This window comes from Callorhinchus milii, unplaced genomic scaffold (genome assembly GCF_018977255.1).
Source record: "Callorhinchus milii isolate IMCB2004 unplaced genomic scaffold, IMCB_Cmil_1.0 Scaffold3, whole genome shotgun sequence".
In the NCBI taxonomy this organism is placed as follows: Eukaryota; Metazoa; Chordata; class Chondrichthyes; order Chimaeriformes; family Callorhinchidae; genus Callorhinchus; species Callorhinchus milii.
This window is the reverse complement of record NW_024704744.1, coordinates 18,594,404-18,619,983: the sequence shown is the minus strand read 5'-3', so window position 1 is coordinate 18,619,983 and position 25,580 is coordinate 18,594,404. Positions and strand designations below refer to the sequence as shown.

Genomic DNA, 25,580 nt, shown 5'->3' with positions numbered 1-25,580 from the left:
ATATATAGGGCCCTGCATGCAGGGTAGCAGTTCATAGCTATTATATTGACTGGTCAGTAAAGGGGCCCATGGCTTCAACAAATTAGAGACCATTGCTGGGAACAAGGGTCATGGGAAGGCACCTCAGAAAACTCACAACCAAAGGGGATTGCCATGTATTGTAAAGGGATGGGGTCAGGTTCAAATGCACAATAAACATGGTGATGGTTGAACTCGACTACTAGTTGCAACATGTTGTTGAAGGGTGTGGATGTTTACTTAGGAGCAGGAGACTGGAATAGTATGTCTGCAAGACAGGATATCAGTGAACTCAATGTGGCCAGTCGTCAATTGATGCAATCAGCTTTTTCTTTTGAATCACAGGAAGATATGTTTTACACGATGGGCTTTCAAGGCCCCACAAGATAAGATTGCCATGTTATGCAATGAAAAATAACAGCCTTAATTGGAATGGTGCTATTAAAACTGGGGTTAGCTGAAATGGGGCCGAGTTGGCAACAGGGACAGTTACTTCCTTTTAGCTATTGTGACCCACTTTACCACACACGTCTGAGTTATTTTGCCCTTTCATGTAGCCATTGCCAGATATGACTCTTCAGTTATTTTATCCTCCTTCTTGTTCCAACTCTGTTTTGCTGCACAGCATGTCCACAAACTCTGACTCATGTCATTACCTGCTCTTTCTCTACTTTTAACACTTATTTCTTTCAGATTGCTCTACCTCCCGTGAGGAAACTCCCTCCCATTGGTTCCTTGACTTTTACCCACAAGGGATTTTTTTCACTGGCTCGACAGTGCTCGACAGCTTTCTCTGAATTCCAGGTTTCATTGGCCAGTTCACCAGTCATCTTGCAGTGCATAAGTTCCACCCAATTTAAGTAATTAGGAAGGAGCATACAGTTAGTAAATTCTAAATCGGGGCCACCAGCTGCTTTGTATTATTGTGAATAGCTTGCTAGACAAGATGCACAATGGCAGACTAAGTGGTTTTAGCCTTTTAAATTCCAACAGCACACTCTGGTGTACCCAAATCTTGACTTTCACCAATCTTCTTCTAACACTCGGAATTAGATAAGTAGGGCGCATCCCTCCAAAGAGAGAGTCCAATTCCCTGTGTAGATGGCATACATATATTGAACTCTGACTGGTTTGGATACTCTTAAGCTTGGTAATGGGTTTTCGCATTTGTGAGACACTTGACTGTCCNAAAAAAACAGAATCCTGTTTAACTGAGCTCCAATTGGGATCAGTGGATTATATACATATATACAATAATAATCCTTGTATTTGATATAGCTCCTTATCATGTCTTCAGGATGTCTCAAGGCACTTCACAGAATATACTGTAAAGTGAATTAACTATATTTTGTGGACAAAACACAGCAGCCAATTATGCAAAGCAGTGTCCCATAAACAGTCATGGATTAAAGTGACCAATTTATTATTTTTTTGAAGGAATTATTACCCCCGTAAAACCTATCCGCCAATCGACTAACAACCATCTTCAGGTCGTGCCTGAAGATCTTCTTATTCGACCGTGCCTTTGGTTATCTCCCCAACCCCCCGGCTCGGAATCATGCTCCGCCACTAATAAGCGCTCTGGGGCATTACCCTGCGTGACAGGCGCTATATAAATGCAAGTTGTTGTTGTAAAAAATGCTGAAGTGCTATCTCCTGAATGAGAATGTTAAAGTTGAGGTCCTGTGCCACGATTCAGCCACCAGACCAGAACAGATGACTTCACTGAATGAGCATCCAACACAAATACAGTAGATCCAATGACCTCTGTGTGCCATACATCTCTGTTTGAGACAAAGCGAGATTTTCCTTGTGTCTTGACCAGGAATCTCCAAATTATTTGGCCATTCATGTCATAGCTGTCGTGGAACCTTGTTACAAATAGCTGCTGTGTTTGGCCGTGATTACTCTTTGAGATGTTTCCATTTGATAAACTGCGATGAAAATGCAAGTTCTTTCTTAAGGGCAGCCAAAACACTCTTCCATGCGTTTGTCACCTCCCGCCTCGACTACTCATTTGCCCTCCTCACCAGGCTCCCAACTCCGCCATCCACAAAATCCAGTTAATCCAAAACTCCACTGCATGTACTAAACTCCGTACCCCCATCATACAGGTTCTAGCCAGACTCCACTGATCGAATGGATGGATTTTCAAGATCCTCACACTCGTCTTTAAATCCTTCATGCCCTGGCACCTCCCTACCTCTCCATCCTGCTTATTCTCCAACCCACTAACGGTTGCCTCCGCTCGACTGGCTCCGCCCGCCTGCTTGTCCCTCGTGCCCTCTGTTCCACCATCGGCGGCCGCATTTTCAGCCACTACTCACTGAAACTCTGGAATACTCTCCCTCAATCCCTTCACCTTGCCCGATCCTTCCCATCTTCAAGTCGCGACTGAAGATCATCCTCTTCGACGGTGCCTACAGCCACCTCCGTCCTCCCCTCGACTCTGAGTCGTGCTCCGTCACTGTTAAGCTCCCTGGGATGCTACCTTGCTTGAGGGGTGCTACATAAATACAAGTTGTTGTTAAGGACACTTCTGTGTATGGGTTTGCTCATGGATATCACAACATACAAATTAGACTTACAATATAAAGCAGCAGAACTGGCTACTTCACTGAGAGAAGATGAAAGGGCAAAAATAATTTTTGAAGAATTTTTTGTCTTTTGCCAACCTCTAACCAGCCAGTCCAAGAACAAAACAACTACGGAAGATTGAAACTGGCCAGGCTGCAATCTTACACAGTGAGCAACCACAGGGTGAAAACAACTTTCTTGGCTTTGCCCAGTCATCACTAACCTGCAAACCCATGGGGCAAATTAGGAGGAGTTTTATCCTGTGAGTCCATGCCCACTGAAGGAATAGGATGAACCCTGCCATAGAAATGTTATACTGTACAGGAAACTTATAGACAACAAACTTTCATCCCTTCAGCTGGATTTGAACCTGGCTCTGCCAGCCAAAATGTAACATTGCCCCACTCATCCTCCATGTAAGAAAATTATAATTGCAAGAAAATTATAAGACCTGCATTAGTCAGAACGAGCATGCTACAACTATAGCTTGTGCTCAAGCAATCTCCATAATAATTATACGACTGTTTGCGGAACACTACTGTGCACAATTGGCTGCCGTGTTGCGTCCACAAAATATACGGTCAATTCACTTTATGGTGTTTCCCGTGAAGCGCTTCGAGACGTCCCGAAGACGCGAAAAGGCGCCGCGACAAAAACGCAAAGATTATTATTATGATCGTCATCAGATTCCGGCGAATTTTTTTTTAAAAAAAATCCGCCGCGATCTTAACCTAATTTTCGATGGTAACGGATGAAGCTGCGTCGCGTTCTGTGGAGTCCTGTGGCTCAGGGTAAGAGCACTCGCTTTGCAAGCGAGAGACCCGAGTTCAATTCCAGGCAGAGGGCGAAACCTTGGGCAAGTTTCCTTACTCCACACACCTAATAATAATCCCTCCAAAAAAACCAAAAACAATAATAAATTGGTCGTTTTCAATCCACGGCTGTTCGTGGGACATTGCTGTGCGCAATTGGCTGCCGCGTTCGCCCACAAATATACAGTCAGTTCACTTTACAGTGTGTTCTGTGAAGCGCTTTGGGACGTCTTCTCTTTGACCGAGCCTTCAGCTCCCCTCTCAACTCTCTTCCCCCTTCTCGCTCCCTCCCATCCCTCCCCTCACCCTGACCATTTCCCCCCTCCTCGCTCCCTCCCTCCCCTCACCCTGACCATTTCCCCCCTCCTCGCTCCCTCCCCTCCCCTCACCCTGACCATTTCCCCCTCCTCGCTCCCTCCCTCCCCTCCCTCACCCTGACCATTTCCCCCTCCTCGCTCCCTCCCTCCCCTCCCCTCACCCTGACCATTTCCCCCCTCCTCGCTCCCTCCCTCCCTCCCCTCACCCTGACCATTTCCCCCTCCTCGCTCCCTCCCTCCCCTCACCCTGACCATTTCCCCCTGCTCGGGTCATGACCCAACTGTGCAGCGCCTTGGGACGTCCTCCTGACGTGAAAGGCGCTTTATAAATGGAATCTTGTTGTTGTTGTTGTTGTTGTCCTCCGGACGTGAAAAGCGCGATATCAAATGCAAGGATTATTATATAGGATTATTATGATTATTATTCTCTTGGAGCCCTGCCGGGCACTGAACAAGTCGACCGGGATCCCCGGGGCAGCAACCTTCCCTGAGCTTAAAATAACCCTCCGCGAGGGAAGGGCCAGGCCACCCAGTCCAGCAGAGAGGACCTGAGCAGGAGGACCATCCAAACTTGGTCACCAGCAGAGTCCCGCCCCCGCCGGACGCTGATTCGTTGCTCGAGGAGACGCCGACTGCCCAATCCCCGGCATGATTGACATGTCGCAATGACGACACGGGCCTCTCGGTGACAGGTCTGCGCGGCTGGTGGGTGGTTCGAGTCTCGCTGGGTACGGAGCCGAGAGCAGACGTCTGCTGCAGCCCGAGGTCCAGACTGGCAATACCCCGAGCAGAGATTTTGTACAGTAGATATATAAACATATATATACACATATATATATAAAAAATATATAAAATAAATTGTTGCAGCCACAATCATGGGAGTGGATATCGAGACAATATCCCCAGGAGATGGTAAGGCAATCGTAATTGCACCATTTATTTCGAGGGGAAGGGATTGCTGCTCGTGCTTGTGGTGCCTTGTGTTGCAAAGGTTTGTTTGCAAAAGCTGCCCTGTCTCGCCGGTCTAGACAAATTTGGTAGCAATGCAGTCAGTGTGTGTGTGTGTGTGTGTGTGTGTGTGGTGTGTGTGTGGTGTGGCTGTGGATGTTTAAATGGCATTTGCTGACAGCTGCGCAAGGCTCGCACTGACTGGGAAGGAGAGAGATAACTGAGCAACTGTGGGGATTTCACTGATTTTTTTTTGTGTGTGTGTGTGTGTGTGTGTGAGTGTGTGTGAGAGAGAGTGCAAAACCCCAGATCTCCCAAGAATGCTCCTGTGCTGTGCATTGTGCCCCCCCCCCCCCCAAAAAAAAAGCAGCAGCCTCTTTCCTTTTTTTTTTGCCCCTGATGATAATTAATATTAAAAATGAGAAGCTCTTTAAACTCTAGCCCTGCCTTAAAAACAAATCACATCCTTGAAAGGTTGAGAGCCTAATAATAATGCTGGGCTGAATGCTCCATCAGCAAAAACCTGGTCGTAAGATTTCAAGTGGTTTCCCCTTTTTGTTTGGAACTCCTCGCTCCGGGGTTTCTTTCCTTCTGAAAGTTTAAAATGTTTTTTTTTTTCCTTCTTTTTTCTTTTCTTTCTTCTCTCTTTTTTTTTTTGAACGCGGTCTCTCGGAACGAAATGAATCGTGTGTCCAGCCTGCAACTCCTCTCAAGCTGCAGCTGCAAGTCCCACGTTGCAATAAGTCTGTCCACTTAAACATTTATTCTCTTTCTCTCAGGCAGAACATTTCCCAAGAAGGGACAGACCTGTGTTGTTCACTATATAGGTAAGGTTACTTGTCAATGACGTTATTAAAAAAAAATGCTCAGTAGTGTAGCGCTGTATCTATTGATTCTGCACAATTTGTGTTTTATTTCCATTACAGCCGGCTGTCCTGTTTAGAATAATAGTCTGCAGCAGAAAGACTAATATTGTGCCTAAATGAAATGGTTTTTGAAATAAATAATGTAAACTCAAATGGTAGTTTTCCTGTAGTTGATGCATCCTCCTGTATTCCCAACGGTTCTGGCACCTTCAACAGTGGAGCCTTAATTATAATGTTTTTACATCATGGTATAATGGCTTGTTATCCCACTACTAATAATTCCTTGCCACAGCTATAGTCTGTATAGGTTATTCTGTGTCCCTCTGTTCCTTAGTGTCATTTGTGGAGTCCTGTAGCTCAGTGGTTAGAGCACTCGCTTTGCAAGCGAGAGACCTGAGTTCAATTCCAGGCAGAGGGCGAAACCTTGGGCAAGTTTCCTTACTCCACACGCCTAATAATAATCCCTCCAAAACCAAAAACAATAATAAATTGGTCATTTTCAATCTGCGACTGTTTGTGGGACATTGCTGTGCGCAATTGGCTGCCGCGTTCGCCCACAAATATACAGTCAATTCACTTTACAGTATATTCTGTGAAGCGCTTTGAGACGTCTAGAAGATGTGAAAAGCGCTATATCAAATGCAAGGATTATTATAATTAAAGTTTCAGTATGCCAGCCTGACCACGTTGCCAATCCTCTTAACGGCATCTACCCAGCAAGTTTGTATCATTCCTTTTCTAAGATTTGGGGAATTCTTTGTCATTTTAAAGTGTTTCCTCATTTACTCCACAAATCTTAGCTTTTCATGGAAACCACTTCTTCCTCATGCAGAACCAATGGCTGATGTATTTCCTGTTTGCTTCCTCATTCCTTTCTGTAGTTACTACCCTTATAACCTCTGGAACTCCCTCCCTCTACCCTTCATCTCATTCCCTTCCTCTCTTGTTTAGGTCAGCCGGCTGTCTTACACATGCGGAAACCCATAACCACACTTAAGAGAATCTAAACCAAGCTAAGATTTCCATGCATCCCACTTACACATGGAAATTCCAGGGACAGATTGTTGGAATGGAATGCACATTCTCTCACTGGAGGGACACATCCTGGTTACCTAATTCCAGAAAGTATTAGGCACAGGTGGGCAACAGCCAAGACTGGGGACCCAAGAGCAGGTGTTAGGGTACTACTGGAGTCTAACCAGCTAAAACCACATCTATCTTTAAGTGCAACCTAAAAACCCTCTTTGACCATGCCTATGGTCATGCCCCTCCTCCCTTCCCCTCCCCCCTTGCTCAGTGTCTGACTCCATCTTTGAGAAACGCTCTGAGACGTTATCCTTTGCGAAGGGCACTACATAAGTGGAAATTGCTGTACTGTGTTTTACCACTCTTTAGAATCTTATACATCTTGGATCAGTGATGATTCTTCTATTTCTTCCTGTGGCAAATTTTCTGTGGGTGTACCGAAAACAAGTATGTGAAATAAAAAGAATCACGAGTAGACCTGTTGAGATTTCTTTTAAAATCCAGTTTCAACGTTCATTATTCATCTGATTGCATGAATAAATCTTTAGATCTCTCTTTTGAGACTATTGTGTAAAAATGTCAAGACTCTTCATGGGGCCCTAATCCTTAAAACCCTGAATATTATCTTAAGAATCCTTCAAGTTATTGAAGTATTTACATTACCTTACTTACATCAGTCACATTTCCTGTAATTTTTTGTGTTGTCTCAATTATCAGTTTATCGGTTGAGGGAAGGTTATCTTTTCAAATATTTAATCAGGAGAGCAACATAGAATTTGACGTGAAGCTTAGAACCTTTTTCCTTCTGGGGAGTGTCCTAAGACCACTTACCACAGTGTACAACGTTCATATATTTTTCCAAAATCATAATGATGGTTAATCTGTCAATTAGTCTGGCACAGATTAGTTAGGCCAAATGGGTGTTACCATGCCATATCTTTCCATCTGTCCATCAAAAATAATTCCCACCTGTATCCTCGTTTTTAATACAAAAATTAAATCTATTAAAAGCATTTTAGTTGAGAATTTTTTCCTTGGCTAATCAGAATCCTTGCATTTGATATCGCACTTTATCACTCATTCAGATGTCTCAAAGTGCTTCACAGAATATACTGTAAAGTAAATTGACTGTATATTTTGTGGGTGAAACGCAGCAGCCAATTGTGCATAATAGTATCCCACAAACAGTCGTAGATTGAGTGACTTATTTATTTATTTATTTAAAAAAAATTATTTTGAAGGAATCATAACCCCCAGAAAGCAATTCGCTAATCAGCTAGCAACCAGGTTCCTACTTACTGCAAGGTAAACAGAGGCACGCAGAGTAAGGAAACTTACCTAAAGTTTCGCCCTGCCCAGGAATCGAACCTGTGTCCTCTCGCTTCTGAGGCAAGTGCTCTAACCAATATGCTTCAGGTCTCTACAGTCCTAAAAAATTCATGCTTTTAAAGAATCTTTCAAAGATAGTGCCTCTCTGCCACCGAAGGCTCCTTAAAATCAATAAATCACAAAAATTACTTGCATTTACAGCATATAATGCAATTTTGATAAAATAATACCTTAAAGTGCTTGACAAATGGAGTGCAGATCGAGCAGAGAAATGGGAGATTTCATAAAGTTGACCAAAAGTATGGTCAAAGATATATTTTGCACAAGACTTTTGAAGGCTGCAACAACTTGCACTTATATAATACTTCTCACATAGGAAAACATTTTACTGCACCAGATATCGAATATAGGAGGGAGGTGACCAAAGACACCGTTAAAGAGAAAGATTTTTTTCATAGTGTGTCAGGCTGGCTCAGTTCGTAGCATTCAGTTCAGGAGTTTGTGGGTTCAAGTCCCAAGTCAAGATTTGAGCGTCATATAATCTTAGATTACACCAATGCAGTGCTGGGGGTTCACTGCATTGTCACATGTAGTGTTAAACCGAGGGGCCTGTCTGCTTGTTCAGGTTAAAGATCCCATGGCATTGTTTGAAAAGAGAAGAGAGTTTCTCCTGGTGCCCTGGCCAACAATCCCCCAAAATAAAAATTGGTCATTCACTTCAAGGCTGTGGGACACTATTGTGTGAAAATTGGTTGCTAGGTTCCCCCACAAAACACACAGTCACTCCGTTTTATAATATATCCTGTGAAGTGCTTTGGAATATTCTCTTAACCCGAAAGGTGCTATGCTAAAATGCAAGGATGTTTTGGCAGGTTTCTGAAAACAGAGGCATAGGGTGTAAAGTAGAGTGATTACAGAGAGAGTTCTGGGAAGTACCCATATATGGTGGGATGGAGAGGATGGGGAATGTAAAGCAGACCTGAGTTAGCAGAGTGGATATCACAAAGGTAGGGTGAAGAAAAGGCATAGAAGCATTAGAAAAATAGTGAAGTGAATCCCCTGGGTAGAATGAAGCCAGTGGAGCCTGGAAAACATGGGGGTATTGGAGTTCGGGGGCCCGATACAGAAAAGGATGCAAACTGTGGATTTCTGTAGCTCAGTGGTTAAAGCTCTCATCTTGCAAGTGAGAGACCTGGGTTCGATTCCTGGCAGGGCGAAATGTTTGCCAAGTTTCCTTACACTACACGCCAATGTTTACCAAGCAGTAAGTAGGAATCCGGTTGTTAGTCGTTTGGCAGATTGCTTTTCCAACGGTAATATATCCTTCAAAAAATAATAATAATAATGAATTGGTCACTTCAATTAACAACTGTTTGTGGGACACTGTTTTGCATAATTGGCTGCCGCGTTTCGCCCACAAAATATAGTCACTTTACTTTACAGTATATTCTGTGAAGGTCTTTGAGATGTCTCGAAGATGTGATAAGGCGATGTATCAAATGCAAGGATTATTATTCTGGATGGTCTGTAGTTTATGGTGGGTTGAGCTCAGAAAGCCAGTGAGGAAGGTGTTGAAGAAATCCAGTCAGGGTAGAAATGTAAAATGATTTTGGAAGAGTTTCAATAAGGAGCAAGATATATTAACGTTCTGACACTACTGGTTGTGGAGAAAAATTTACAATTATATAGTGCCTTTCATGCGACAGCTAACTAGGTACCTGGAAAGTGGGAGCAACATGAAGAGATGGGGGAGAAAGATGACCCAGGCACTCTGGGATGGAGTGGCAGAGGCACTCTGGGATGGAGTGGCAGAGGCACTCTGCGATGAAGGGACAGAGGTAATCTGGGATGGAGTTTCAGAGTGAGGGGCAGAATGTCTGGAAGCTTACTTACTGAACATTGAGTACATTGATTGGAGGACACTGTCAGCTGCGTGGAGGAAATGACCAAGCAGGTAGGGATACTGAGGAGGCAGAGTGGAGGGCGACGCCATGGCAGGATTTGATTGTGAGAACGAGGATCTTGGATTTGATCTGCTGGGGGATGGGGAGCAAGTGCAGGCAAGTGAGAATAGGAGTGATAGGCTCATGGAGCCTAGTGTAGGAGAGAAGTGTAAAGTTACTGATAGTCTGCAGCTTGAATAGGGAGGATCCGGGGATTCTGGCAAATTCAGTGTTGGAATAATCAAGCCAGGATGTGATGAAGGCATGAATGAGCAAAGAATAGACCAGAATTCGAAGAGTGAATGGAATGGGCTAGAGAAGATTGCATAGATAGAATGGGACAAAACCGAATTTTAAGACCAAAATAAAGATCTTAAACTCAATATTCTGGGGTACTGGGAGCCAGTGGAACTTGGCAAGTCTGAGAATAATAAGGGTGTGAGTGACCATCAGGGTGCAGCATCGTGGATCAGTTGAAGCTTCAGCTGAGTGGACACAGGGAAGCTGGTGAGGCAACTGTTGGAAAGAAAATCTATTCGCAAGTTGAAGAAGGCACACGTAAGGATTTTCAACAGCAGTAGGGTGCGGTAAAGACATAAATAGGCAATGTTCTGGAAATGTTCTGAAAGATGTGGTGATTTGACACTAAACTTGGTCAAGCAGAAGGATAAGCTTTCATACCATCTGGTTTAACCCGAGAAAGCTGCCAGAAAAGTTAATTGAATCGGAACCTGATGTATGAAGATCCTGACAAGAACCTAACAGGGTGGCTTCAGGTTTTTTTTTCGATGTTCAGCTGCAGAAAGTTATGACTCATTCATTGATGTCAGTCAGATCAACAACCAGTCCAGGAATCAAGGGTGTTGGTAGAGGAGGGAGTTGTATATCAACATATAGATTTATAGAAATTAACCCTGTTTGTGAATGTTGTTGCTAAGGAGCAGCATTGTAGGAAAGGACCAAAGATAGATACATCTGAGCTATATGAGAGGTGGTTGTTCAAGGATGGGAAGAGAAGCCATTGGAAATGATAATCTAATAATCCTTGCATTTCATATGACATCTAATCATGTTGTTGAAAAGCTTTATACCCTCTGCCCCTCAATCAGCAGGTGGGCTGCACTTATCTTCTGGAACTCTCTTCTAAAATTGTTCTGTTCTCCCTCTCTACCTTTCTGTTATATAAACACTTATCTCAGCCACCTCTCTGCTTCATCTCTCCTATCGCCCTCCCAGCTCGGTATTCCATTCAGTCTTTCTAAAGCTCTCTGACATGTTCTTCTTATGTGAAAGGCGCCATGTAAATTCAAATTTGTGTTGGGTAGAATATTTATCCTAAAGATCTATCCATCTGCTAGATCTGTCTATGCCCTGTATAACCTATGATCAAGCTTATTGCTTATTGATTTCAGCATCATAAATTGAGTACTTTCTCTGTGTAAACAATAAGCAAATTTGATTCACTGCCAGCTGTGCCTCGAGCACCATCGCACCTACCCCCTCTCCCTTTCACAGGCCCAAACTGACTTTTACTCCAAAGTCATCCTGGAGGCAAACAACAATCCAAAGATGCTGTTTTCCACTGTCCCATCACCTCCCCCATGCAACCCCTTAAGACCCTTCTATCCTCACATCAAGCACCAAGTGAGAAGAGGGCCTAGACTTCTCTGCCTCAAAGATTGAAAACATCCGCTTGGCTACATCATCCTCCCCACCCTATGTCCCCTCCACCACACCCAGACCATTCACACCCCTTTCTCCCTCCGCCACAGCTGCTGCCACTCGCCCCTCCTTACACTCCTTTACCCCCATTTCCTCCTCCCTCTCAATCACAATCACCCGGATGAAGTTCACCACCTGTTGCTTCGACCCCCTCCCCACCCAGTTGCTGGTCACTTAACTCCCCCCCCCCCCGTGCCAAACATGGTCAATCAGTCTCTCTCCTCAGGCTCTGTTCCATTCCCCCTGAAAACCGCTGTTATCACACCCCTCCATAAAAAACCCAACCTTGATCCCTCTAATCTCTCACACTACCATCCCATTTCCAACCTACCCTTCCTTGCCAAAGTCCTGGAATTCATTGTTGCAGGTCACCTTCGGTCACAACTTTCCCTCCTTGAGCCCTGCAGTCTGGTTTTCGCCCTGCCCACAGCACAGAGACAGCGCTTGTCAAACTCATAAATGACGCCCTCTCTATCTGTGACCAGGGCTCCCTCTGCCTCCTCATCCTCCTGGATCTCTCTGCCGCGTTTGACACAGTTGACCACACCATCCTCCTCCACTGCCTCTCCTCCCTCATCCACCTTAGTGGGACCACACTCACATGGCTCGAGTCCTACTTAACCAACTGCCTCCATTTCATCTCGGCAAATAGTTTGTCCTCCTGCCTCTGCCCAGTCACCTGCAGGGTACCCCAGGGTTCTATCCTTGGCCCTCTTCCTTTCCTTATCTCTATGCTCCCTCTGGGCGATGTCATCCGCAGACACAAGGTAACCTCCACATGTACGCAGATGACACACAAATCTACTTTGCCTCCTCTAGTACCAACTCCAGGTCCGCCGATATTGTATCAGCTTGTCTGGCAGACATCAGGGACTAGATGAGCGCAAACTTGCTGCAGCTGAATGTGGAATGGAAGCCATACTCCTTGGCTCCCGTCAACATCTTCACTCCTACGGATCTGAACTCCTCCACCTCCCTGGGGTCTCCCTCACACTCACTGAGCCAGTGCAAAATCTAGACGTCCGGTTCGACCCCCAGCTGTCCTTCCTCCCCCACATCCAGCCCCTGACCAGGATCTCCTTTTTCCACCTCCGCCACATTGATGCCTCCGACCATACCTTACCCCAAATGCTGCCAAAACCCTCCTGCATGTGTTTGTCTCCTCCCGCCTGGATTACTCCAACATACTCCTCGCCGGTCTCCCCAGGTTCCAAAAATTTAGCTCATTCAGAACTCTGCCGCCCACATACTGACCCGAACCAAACTCTGTACCCACATCTCACCAGTTCTGGCCAGCTCCTCTGGTTCCCCATCACCGAATGGATCGACTTCAAGATCCTCACGCTCGTGTTCAAATCCCTTCACTCCTTGGCACCTCCCTACCTCTCTGACCTCCTCACTCCCCAATCCACCACCCGGTGCCTCTGCTCGACTGGCACTGGCCTCCTGCTTGTCCCTCGCATCCTCTGTCCCACCATCGGAGGTCGCGCTTTCAGCCACTACGCCCCCAAACTCTGGAACCTTCTCCCACAATCCCTCCACTTTGCCCCTTCTCTCCCCTTTTTCAAGTCCTGTCTGAAAACCTTCCTCTTCGACTGTCTTTACGGCCACCTCCCCCCCCTACCCCACCCCCGGCTCGGAATCAGGTTCCACCACTGTTAAGTGCTCTGAGATGCTACCCAGAGTGAAGGGTGCTATACAAGTGCAAGTTGCTGCTGTTGTTGTAATTTCTCAGTCAATCTTGCAAAGCGAAGTTGGTACGTGTTCTGTCGTGTATTCAGATGGATGTTTTTACTGTTCATCAATTGGAAAGTAGATGAATGAAAAAAACATATACAATGATTGAATCAATGTTCCAACTCTTCAGTTTATTACATTGGAATGCTATCATTACATTAATGGGCACTGTTTTTAAGGTGAGAAGTTTCCTTGCAAATATTTTATCTTTCCTTTATGATGTGTTAAGAATTAATTCTTCAAACAGACTAGTGGATGGTGGAAACAATGGATCAGACTGTGCACTCAACATTTGTTTTTTTTTGTTGCCTTTGTTTATATATTGCAATTTCATCCTTGTTCTTGACTAGGAGTAATTTTACAGTTTTCTGATCTGCTAAGATCCCTGTAGCTTGAAATAAACTTCTTTGATTTGCCTTTGCTGCTGCCTGTTCTGTTTTGTTTGTGATTTGCTCGCAGAGCCACGTTTGTCACGTGCCTTGACATCTATGTTAAGTTTCTTGTGTTGCTCATGCATTAATTTACTCATTTCCTGAATGTTATTGCTTTTCAGTTACTGCTGTGGTAGCATTCTTGAACACTGCTCACTGTTCTAAATCCCATTGTCTTCATAAATCTTCATATTGATTAAAACATCTTCGCTTGAAAGCTTTGTATACTTCAAGATGACCAAACTGAATGCCATTCACCAAGGGTTGAACAACTTTGAGTATCTTGTTAAGATTTACTAAGTTCCAATTAAGGATAACTGCCTCTTGATTTGTTTGCTTGTCCATCATAATAATTTCAATCATTTTTACTCTCTTTGACATAGAAGTTTAAAATTATTTGCAAAAAAGGGCTTCAAAACTAAGATTATCTTTCAGAATTTTCAACAGTTCTTCACAATTTTAGGCTCAAAATTAATTTGGAAATTTTTTTTCCCACAAGTATTTTAAGAAAGAATTGGCTTCGCAATTAAGATTGATTTTTTAAATTTCTGTCAATTATGTGACAGCACCAAACTTTTTCAGACCAAACTACTAGGAAGTCCACATTGTTTTTTTATTTTTCTGGAATGACGTGTGTGTACTATTTTCTAGAGGGGCACACCATACTTTACCTAAGAGGGTTTAGGTGCAGTTTGGTAAGAGCCAAAATTTGATGTTCCCAGCGTGTGCTTTGGGGTACAAATAGAGTTTAATCAGCTAACACCATGGAACTTACCATTACGAAAACTAGAAATCTTCCTGCTGCCTGTCCAGCTAACACAACCTCCCTGTTAGGACTTTGGCTGACAAGATTAACAGATGCCAAGTGGGAAGAATGCCAGTCCCAGTGATAAATCTGTTCCATAAATCCTGCTACTGAGCCAGGCTAGTTGGTTTTTCATTAACAATGCCTCAGAGTACTACAGACCTGGCTGATTTGGGTATCAAAGTACCACAGAAGAATGACTTCACATGGATCTTCCATTTCCAGGCATGTCACATTAGAGCCAACTCAACCCCAAAGAGTTGGTCATTCAAACTCTGTTGAATTTCAGACCTCTTAAATTTTAAGCTTATGGTCTAAGACCATGTGAATTTCACACCAATGGTCCATCCCTTTCAAATGCTCTGAGGATCACATCATGCAGTATTTGGATTAATTTTGTGCACACAAAATCTTTTACCCAAACATTCAAAAAATATATTAGCATAAACCGGCTTTGTTTACTTTCCCTTGATTTTTTTTCTGAGCTCATGTTTTCACACAACCTTATTTAATAGATGATGGGGAAGCTAGCGGCCGTTATATCTCTGGCTTTGAAAGAAATACTACTTTGATGTTCAGCTGATATTTGTCACAGAGGGAAAAGCTTCCTCCTGCCATACTTAAATGCTTCACTATCACAGCTGTCTGAGCAGAGGACTCATACATTTTATTGCCTGTCAATGTTAAATACTACACTAGCATCTAGTGCAAAGAGCTCTGAAATGAGTTATTTTAAGAGCTGCAGGACCAGGCTGAATTCCATGCTATGGTAGGTTTCCTTTGTATAATAAGTAATTCTAAGAAAAATAGGTTAGATAATTCAAAGATTGCCCAAGCACTAGCTGCTTGAATTCCCTCACAAGTTTTTCTAATTCCAAGTGAGATGTCTTAATCTTGATACAGATGGAACATTGTGATTTTTTTTAATGATTCAAAATTAAATTTCAGAAATAAAATATCCCCTTTGTTGCAATATTTGTTACTATATACTCTTGCTGAGGTTATAGGTAACCAATTAATTCAAAACTCCGAGCTCCCACCCACCATATCCTTATCCATACCAAACTCTGCACCCCCATCACCCCAGTCCTTGCCAGACTCCACTTCATACCCTGGCCCTCCCTACGTCTCCAACCTAGTTACATCCCACTCCTCTACACCTCCCCCCCCTCCCCCCCCCCCCCCCCCCCCGACTCTCTCCCCTCACTCAGCTGGCTCTGGCCTTCTGCACATCCCCCCTCCACTCTGCCATCAGTGGCCATGCTTTCAGCCACTATACTCTGGAACTCTCCATCAATCCCTCTGCCTTGTCTCTTCCTTACCCACCGTTAGATCACACCTGAAGACCTTCCTCTTTGACATGCCTATGATCACCTCCCCCTCTCTCCCTGGTCCCGCGATAAGCTCTGCCACTGTTGAGCACTCTGAGATGCTACCCCACATGAATGGTGCAATTTAAATGCAAGTTGTTGTTGTAGGTACAAAATTAGTGTTGGCCACTGAGCACTTTACCAAGTGGCTACCTTTCAGGTTTGAACATAAAAGATGACCATTGAGTGGTCATTTCACTGTGAAGGTCACCATAGATGATGAGCCAGATTCTGTATTACCCTAACATCTGCATACATGTTATTTCAGCTGGATCTCTAAAAATGTAGTGTATCAAAAGGATGCTGAAGTCAATCGATTTGCTCCCTTCCTCTCCCTCCCTCCCCAGCCTGGGTAACCTGTTCAAAACCACAGACTGGGATGAACCTGAGACTTTATATGAAAACACTCAATGGATATATCCATTGAGACTTTGGGTAGAGCAGTTTCAAGAAAAGAATAATTGGTCAAAAGCTTCAATTGTTGTAACAAGGTTGTGGTACTTGTACTACTTTTAAATATTATGGGATCTGCACTTTTGACAATGGGCTTTACTTCAGATCAAATCTAGACGACCTTCATTCAGGTACATCACACTACTGAATTATTTTAAAAATCTTCCTCTGCTGTGAATCATGTTTGTTATATTAGGATATATTCTCTCCCATTTTTTAATATATTTTCTCACCCTCTTTAGGTCATCCTCCATCATACACTGTTTCAAACCAAGAACTTTGGCAAATGCCATTCCTGAACCAATTGCTGTGAAGTGTCCAAGTGTGTTCTAAGGTGATAACCCTTTGATTTCCCCTGGCTTCTCACCTTCCCTTAAGGGAATTGCCTTTAAGATTTACCCTGGACCTCACCCAATTCCTTAGCCAAGATTTTCAACTTGCCACATCTGGAATCCCAACATTAGTGTTTTTGAAAGCTATTCTGGGTCAAAGTAATCAAATCCGAACTAGACTACTTTTCTTTTACTTTCTTTTCAATCATTTTGTGCCAGTTTTCCATTTGCTTTCTGTCTCAAAGCTCTTAGTGCTGCGTGCTTATTCTTATGTTTGTTTCGTTCATGTTGTTTTCCTGGCTAATTTGACTTTTCTAGGTTTATGTTTATCTTTGTTAAATATTTATGTATCATTCATTTCCAGTTTGTATTGTGCTGGTTTGCTTGCCTTTTCCCTGTTTCCTTTCATATTCCTTTGAGGTTGNTTTTTTCTTTCTTCTTTCATTTTAATGTATTCATTCAACGATAAAATGGGTCAGATATTAATATTGAAATGTATGCACTAAAGAATCACTATTATGCATACAAAAACTCTATTCACTACCTGTTTTAGAGTAATTTATTCTTAGTTTTTTTTAATTAGATTAATTTTGGGACAGTGGCCAAAATGTTCTTGAACAACACTAACACAGTGGTTATGGCAATGGGACTAAGCAGAACTTCTCTTGGATTCTGCTTTCCCCAATGGAAGCGCTTCCTCTTTGTTCAATATTTTTCCTTCTCCCCCAGGAAACTGAACTAAGGCTCGGCTCTAATTCAATGTATTTTCCTGCACCCAAAGTTCCATGCACAAGGCTGTTAACAACAGTACCTTTCTGACCTGAGAGTTTTTGTGTTATTTCAAACTGAATAAAATATACGTTTACCAAGTTACTGCACATTCAACCTTTTGTACTCAAATCCTTCATCACTTCAATTGTTCCAGATAATGTTCAGTGTATCCGCTATACTCATAATAATTAATCCTTACATTTGGTAGAGTGTCTTCCACATTGGGAGGAAATCCCAAGCACGTCACAGGATATACTGTAGGAAATTAAAGTTATAATAGCTTATCAGTTGCAAAAATGTCTTCTTCACTAAACTATAATAAGAGGTGAACTAATACAAGACTACAGTAGCAAAATGTAATTTACTCAGTGTTTTTAAATATACTCTGATGCTCATAAGTATTTCCTTACTTTGTAAAGAAATGAATTAGTTGTTGTGCCACTCGTTCCACTGGACCATTTGAAACCCAATCAACAGTGGTTTCTTGTTTTAGTGTAATATTACAAAATTGGCTATAAAGGAGATTAACCTTTTCAGTATGCAATACTATACGAATACATTATTAAGCTTCGTCACACAGTATGCATTTCATATTGTAGAAGTTCTGGAGGTTATACAAATATGGGCATGTGGAGAATTATTTATGCTCTGGTCACGGTTTCATTAAATATGAACTTGTCACCTCAATCTTTTTATTGGATTTTTACTGAGCTGGTTCATTGACTGTCTGTCATCATTTTGAAATTTGGGATGTAGAAAACTGGTGTTTGTGCCGAAATGTACTTTTGTTTAAACACTCCCTGGTCAGTATCCTTGTCCACCAATAAGATATTCATAAGGTATGGTAATACCAATAAGGTATTTAAAAACTTCCTCTAATTGATTTGTTTTAGCGCAGCGATGCTTCAATGGATATTTACCAAACTGAATAAATGATTTCTCTCAGATACTTGCAAAAAGGGATTCAGTGAATATTATTTGTGGACCTATATATTCACATTTACATTGTAAATGTCCTGCACCAGGCTCAGTGACCCCATCACACCCACCCTCGCCCGGCTCCGCTGGCTCCCCATGCCTCAGAGGATTGAGTTCAAGATCCTCAATTTCAAGGCTCTCCATGGCCTTGCCCCTCCCTACCTCTCCGACCTGCTAACCCCTTATCAACTTGTCTGCTCCCTCCACTCAGCAGGCTCCGACCTGTTCCATGTCCCACGCCCAGTCTGCCCCACCATCGGCAGTCGGGCCTTCAGCCTTTCTGCTCCCACCCTCTGGAACTCCATCCCATATTCCCTTTGCCTCACCCCATCCTTGCCTCCTTCAAGGCATGCCTCAAGACCCTCCTCTTCGGCCACCCTCCTACCCTTTCAGTCCTCCACCCTCCCTGATCCCAACCCCTTCCCCCCCCCCCAGCTCGGGTCCTAATGATAATAATAATAATCCTTGCATTTGATATAGCGCTTTTCACGTCGGGAGGACGTCTCAAAGCGCTTCACAGAATATACTGCAAAGTGAATTGACTGTATATTTGTGGGCGAACGCGGCAGCCAATTGCGCACAGCAATGTCCCACAAACAGTCGTAGATTGAAAATGACCAATTTATTATTGTTTTTGGTTCTGGAGGGATTATTATTAGGGTGTGGAGTAAGGAAACTTGCCCAAGGTTTCGCCCTGCCTGGAATTGAACTCAGGTCTCTCACTTGCAAAGCGAGTGCTCTAACCACTGAGCTACAGGATTCCCAACGTGAAAGGCAAATCTAATTTTGTAGTTTTTTTTATTGTAATTGTATGGAAAACTGAAGGCTTTTGTGGAGTATCAATAAGTATAATAACTTGAAGCTGCTTTTTTGTAGTTATATATTAAAAAATGTCAAAATTAAAGCTTTTGCCAATTCTGGATAATTTAAATGTAAGTAGATTAATTCTAGATCCAGATGGAATTTCTCCCCAACTATGGGGGAAATAGTGATGTTCCCTTGTGTCAGTGAACATTGTGATAGAATGGTTCTCTTCTTGACTGGAGGTACATTTTAACACCATTCGGTGATAGTAGAATTAGGAGCAAAATTCATATAACATTTTAGAATTATTTTGTGTTGTTCCATTGGGTGTTATCACATTTTTAAAAAGTTTTTTTCTACACAGCCAGGGAACTAAACCAGAGTGTAATTAGACCCCTTTGATGTGTAAAGATCAGAAGGTTCTGAATTTGTCAAGCCATGTTTTAATCATTAAGATGTACATTATTAAGATGTACTTCCTTATCACCTGAATATGCGAGTTAGGATCCAATGCCACTTTTACTTTACAAATTGGTACCAGTATAAAGGTGTAGCCACAGCTTTTATGCAGACTTTGGGATTTTTGTCATTCACAGCTGTTCTTAGCCACATAAAATCTTGCTTCAGCCTTGGAAGCAGGAGAGAGAACAAGGAATTGAATAAAGCCACTGCTGTAACATTAGGACTGCGAGATTGGAATTTTGGGAGTAACTTAGAGTTAATTTGGATCTCGTAATGGAATTGGCAATAGATAAAACTTGAATCTATTTCACTATACGATCTGATGATCTGTGTTATACTATCCATCTTCAGTCTGAATTGGTGGTGTGTTGGTATTATACTTGTGTTTTCAGTAAAATGCAGATTAATTTTTCTTTGGGTCTTGACCGGTCATTGAATTCTGAGCTCCAAATTGTAGGGCCAATCTTACCAGGTCTGCTGAGAGGCTGTTGAGGAGAAAAATACCTGTGTAATCTTTTGGCTGCCCAGCATGTCTGAACCAACCAATTAGGTAATTTAACATAGGACATAGGAATATAGGAGTAAACCATTCAGCCCTTCAAGCCTGTTCCACCATTTAATTAGATCATGGCTGATCTGTACCTCAACTAATCCTTTCAATTCGAATTTCACGCTTTCTCCCCATATTCCTTAATACGCTGACCTATGAAAAATAACGAGCTGCATTTAGACAGACCCATGTTTTATTGTGGTATTTACCCCACTTCAACTGATTTTTAATACAGTATATATTTAACCACTTATATCTTGGGGGCATTGTTAGAGGGGATAGCCTATAAACTATACATACAGCAGTCTAACATTGTTAGGGTGTACATGTCACATGCTGACCTTGTGAGTGGATAGTCCATTAATTACAAATATGGTGGTCTAGTGACTGTTGATCACTATTTATATGTACAGGTAATTATTTTTGGAATACCGCTAGTCCTGAGGCAAATTGTGTTTTGGGTGCTTCACCAGCAATGATCTTATTTGTGCCAAAACACAAACTCCCTGACAAACAACACAATGGAATATTGAACATTTTGGGCTGAGACATGACCTTATTGTGTGTTATTTGGAATAGAAGTGTGAGGTACGAGACTTGGCACACAATTCTCCTGTACCTCCACATGGTCACGGCTGGTAATTCCAGTTGGAGGCCAATAACAACAACTTACATTTATATAGCGCCCATCACACAGGACAGTATCCCAGAGCATCTGACAGTGGGGGAGCACAACACCGAGCTGGGGGAGAGAGGAGGTGATTGTGAACGTGGTTGAAGAGTAGGGTCTTCAGGCACGACCTGAAGAGGGGGCAAGAGGGTGCAAGGTGGATTGATTGAGGAAGAGTGTTCCAGAGTTTCGGGGCACAGTGGCTGAAACCGGGGCCATAGATGGTGGAGAGGAGGGCACGAGTGACAAGCAGGAGGCTGGAGCTAGTCGAATGGAGGCAGCGGGTAGTGGATTGGGGAGTAAGTAAGGTGGAGAGGTAGAAAGATAGCCAGAAATGCTGAAGACCTCACTGCATGTTTTTGAAGAAAGCAGTGTGACTGTTGAGGAACAGGAAGGAACTTTGATGTTACAATGTGCCAGCACCCTGATGGTGAAAGCGTGGTTTTAATGCCCACCAATGCACCACATCCACAAGTACATCTTCCCAGGACATTTCTGGGGATCGAGCCTGAACCCAATCAGAGACCACACGATTCAAACATGGGCCTCTTTGCCATAGCAGAAAAGACTCACTGTGTCCTGAATGTTGAATCCTCCCCATTCATTCACCTCAGATTTTACAGTGAACCATGTAATGTTGTTGTGTAGAACTGCTTATGTATTACAAAAACACAAAATAGTAGTGACACTCATTTGGTAAGATTTCTTTTATCTATTTTCCTAGGGGGAAAATAAAACACTTTAGGTACAACTTATTCTGTAATTGTTTGCTGCTCTTACAAATGTTTGCTCTATGGTTGCACTTTTGTATTTCATGTATGACAAAATTATAGTCCCAGATGAATGGTTTGCAAATAACACCTTCATTTTTGGCCCTGAAATATTTTATCCTTCCTTCTCAGGTGATCTATGTTTGTGAATAATATTTTTTTTGAATGACATGCTTTGTATTGTGCAGTTTACTTTTCTACTGGCTACTGCAATGAATTGTACTATTATAAAACTGGGAATAAATATTAATGTAAACTCCCAACATTGTAAATGGAGGAAATGTACAAAGAGAAAGGGTAGTGGTTAAGCGATGGTTATATGCCAATTATTTTCTCTTGGAGTTCTGAGTGTTAATTTGGCTTATTAATTTAAAAAAAAGTTTGGTCACTCAACCCACAACTGTTTGTGGGACACTGTTGTGCGCAATTGACTGCCGCGTTTCTCCCACAAATTATATGTAGTCAATCTACTTTACAATACATTCTGTGAAGTACTTTGATACATCTGTACAACATGAAGCGCTATATCAAATGCAAGATTATTATTATTATTATTATTGGAACAGAATACATGTGAGTTTATCATATTGAAAACAAATTGCTGCTACCAGCATTTAATTTATTAAATGGATTAGCAAGTATGATTTCATTTTTACAGTGTAAAATATTGATGTTAATCTCTACCCATGTCTCACTGCATCAAACACATCATGGAACATAATCATCTTAGTTACTGAGAACAGAAGTTTAGAATTAAAACAATGGCAAGTGCGAACAGACCTTTAGTATGTCAACACCTGCTCATTTACAACAATAATTCCATGGATACCATTTTCTCTCTTCTCTTTATCCTGTTTAGCTCTATCTGAATGAGGATGTGCTGGGAAGCCACATTGAACTTGAATGGGCAAGAAGGTGGCAGATGGAATATAATGTGTGGAAGTTTGAAGTTATTCACCTAGGTAGTAAAAACAGAAAAGCAGATTATTTTCTAGAGAGGGAGAGACTAGATAGTGTCAGTGTTCAGAGGGATTTGGGTGTCCTTGTACACCAGTCACAAAAAGTTAGTATGCAGGTACAGCAAGCAACTAGGAAGGCTAATGCCAGGTTGGCGTTTATTGCAAAGGGATTAGAATACAAGAGTAGGGAAGTCTTGCTGCAACTGTACAGGGCCTTGGTGAGACCGCACCTAGAATATTGTGTGCACTTTTGGTCTCCTTATTTAAGAAAGGATATACTCGACTTAGAGGGGGTGCAACGTAGTTTCACTAGATTGGTTCTTGGGATGAGGGGATTGATCTCTGAGGATAGGTTGAGTAAAGTGTCTCAATGTATCATACAAGTTACTTCTCTAGAATATAGAAGAATTATGGGTGATCTTATAGAAATATATAAGATTCTTATGGGGCTTGACAGAGTAGACAGTGTGAGACTGTTTCCCCTGGTAGGAGAATCTATAACTGGGGGTCACAATCTTAAGATTAAGGGTCAGCCTTTTCGAACAGAGTTGCGGAAACACTACTTCACTCAGAGGGTAGTGACTTTATGGAATTCTCTACTCCAGAAGGCTGTAGATGCTCAGTCCTTGAACATATTTAAGACTGAGATTGATAGAATTCTAAAGGATAGAGGGATTAAGGGATATGGGGATAAAGCGGGCAGATGGAGTTAGGTTAGAAAGATCAGCCATGATCTTATTGAATGGCGGGGCAGGCTCGAGGGGCCGAATGGCCTACTCCTGCTCCTAATTCCTATGTTCCTATGTTCCTATGAACTGTTTCTTCTGCCTTGGGCTGTTCTCATCTTATTATTCGTCACTCACTCCACACCTGAAATTAATAACAAAGGCGTAATTAATATTGTTTATTTGGTGATTTAAGAGCATAATTGGGTGCAAAGTGTAATTTTGAAACTATTGCTTATATTTGAAGAGAAGTTTCTCCCGATATCCTGATGGACAAATTTCCCAGATAAAATTGGTCATTCACTTCATGGGGAACGTTGGCTGCTGCATTGCCCTACAAAATACACTTTATAGTAAATACTGTGAAGAGCTTTGAAATGCCCTCCAGTGCTAAATCAAATGCAAGGATTTATATTTGGTATTCCACTTTATTTTCCCAAGTGTCTCAATGTATTATACAAGTTATTTTGAAGTCTAGTAACCATTGTTAATTGGTAAATTCAAGCCATTTACTCTGGCTGCCCTTTGAAAAAGATATTAAAAGGAAACTTTAATATATAAAGATGTTATGAATTTCAATATTTTAATCTCAAATAGTCACCATAGGGGATTATACATTGTGCTAATGTAGTAGAGATGTGTTCTATAGTATTACAGCTATTAAGACAATATTCTTGTGAATATTTTTAAATGATCCCAAGGAACTGCCACAGTATTAAGTCAGTATTTTGTTTAGAATAAATATGCGAAAGGTACTATGTAATTGTAAATCTTTTGTCATTGTTGAAGAGAAACTGTTTTTATAATATTATTATTAGAAGCTGTTTTTAAGGATTCTAATTTCTTCTGCTATTTTAGGGAGAAATTCAATTTGTACATGTTTCACAACCGAATGGGTGCTGTTCTTTCTATTTCTTGTGCTGCTTTCTAGGCAAGATGAAGTTCACTGTAGTCGCTATTTGTAAAGTTCTATATAACTCTTGCTTGTGCCAACAAACCATATGTCTGCTCTGATTAACTATTGTACACCTTTGTTTCAAAAGACAATGTTGCTTTGTTTTTTTTAAAATTAATCTTTTATCGAAAAGCATCCCTCATAAGCTTAAATTATCAAAGCTTTCTGTAGTGCCTTCAAATTTCATACACCCATTTATTCTCATTTGCAAGAGCAGTCAGTTGTCAGAGGCAGTTTAAATGATAAGTATTTATTCAAACAAAAGAACATTGATTTAATGCTATGCCAGTTCCTTGGGAATCTCTCTAAAACATTCTGTGATTCTAAAAATGCTTATTGTGAGAATGCTGAAATAGAGTTTGAAGTGCTTCAATGTAATGCAGAGTTGTAGTGTGATACTACGTGATCTTCCACTACATTTATCTTGCCAGAAGTGAAGCTTTAAATTGCGATGGGGAAAAAAAATCATCTAAATTTGGCATTCTATCTACAAGTAGAATCGGCAGAATAGGTAGAAATCCATTGCAAACACAATACAATTGCAGCTTCTTTATAACTTATCAATGTATAGAGCAACTCGGTTATAGCATAGGCAGCTAGGTGCAATAATTCAGACTTCACATTAATAGGGACTGTGAAAAATTGTGAACTTCTTGGTTGTCCTTTCAATGTAGCTAGTTTGTCTATGGCAGGTGCAATTTGCTGCAGCTAAATTTAGTGGACTTAAGGTGTCACTAATTTTAAGTTTGGTGCAAGGTGAAACTGAATCTCCCTCTCCTCTCGGGCTGCTGAAACCCTCATCCGGGCTTTCATTACATCCAGGTTTGACTACAGTAACTCCCTGCTCACTGGACTTCCCAGCTCTTCTCTCCACAAGCTGCAGATTATTCAGAACTCTGCAGCTCGTGTCCTCTCCCGCACCAGGCTCCATGAGACTATTCCACTGGGTCCCCATCTCTCAGAGTATTGAGTCTTACTCTGTGACCTTCCAAAACCTCACCACCCACACACTCCCTCCACTCAGCAGGCGTTGGCTTGTTTCATGTCCCTGCCCTGCCCGCCCAAGCGTCAGCAGTTTTACTTTCAGCCTTTCTGCCCCACTCTCTGGAACCCCATCCTGGAGTCTCTTTGCCTCCTTCAAGGTCCCTCTCAAGACCTCCATCTTCAACCACACCTTTGGTCATCTTCCCAAACCCGCCCCCATTTGCCCTCATCTCTCTTGAATCCAACTCCAGCTTGGGTGCAAGCCC

General features: G+C 42.2%; 1 protein-coding gene across 2 annotated transcripts in view; it reads left to right on the top strand.

The window, feature by feature from the left end:
* Positions 1-4,407: 4,407 nt before the first annotated feature.
* Positions 4,408-25,580, top strand: part of fkbp1b (FKBP prolyl isomerase 1B) — a 37,943-nt gene continuing 16,770 nt past the window's right edge. Inside the window, exons 1-2 of one of the 2 annotated variants that reach the window (XM_007897035.2) lie at positions 4,408-4,636; positions 5,452-5,499. In XM_007897035.2, coding sequence (XP_007895226.1) covers positions 4,600-4,636; positions 5,452-5,499 — 85 coding nt within the window. In that variant the 5' untranslated portion in view covers positions 4,408-4,599. Of the gene's footprint in view, positions 4,637-4,659; positions 4,716-5,451; positions 5,500-25,580 lie in introns of those variants that run through there. The other variant, XM_042333518.1, reaches the window with a different exon arrangement.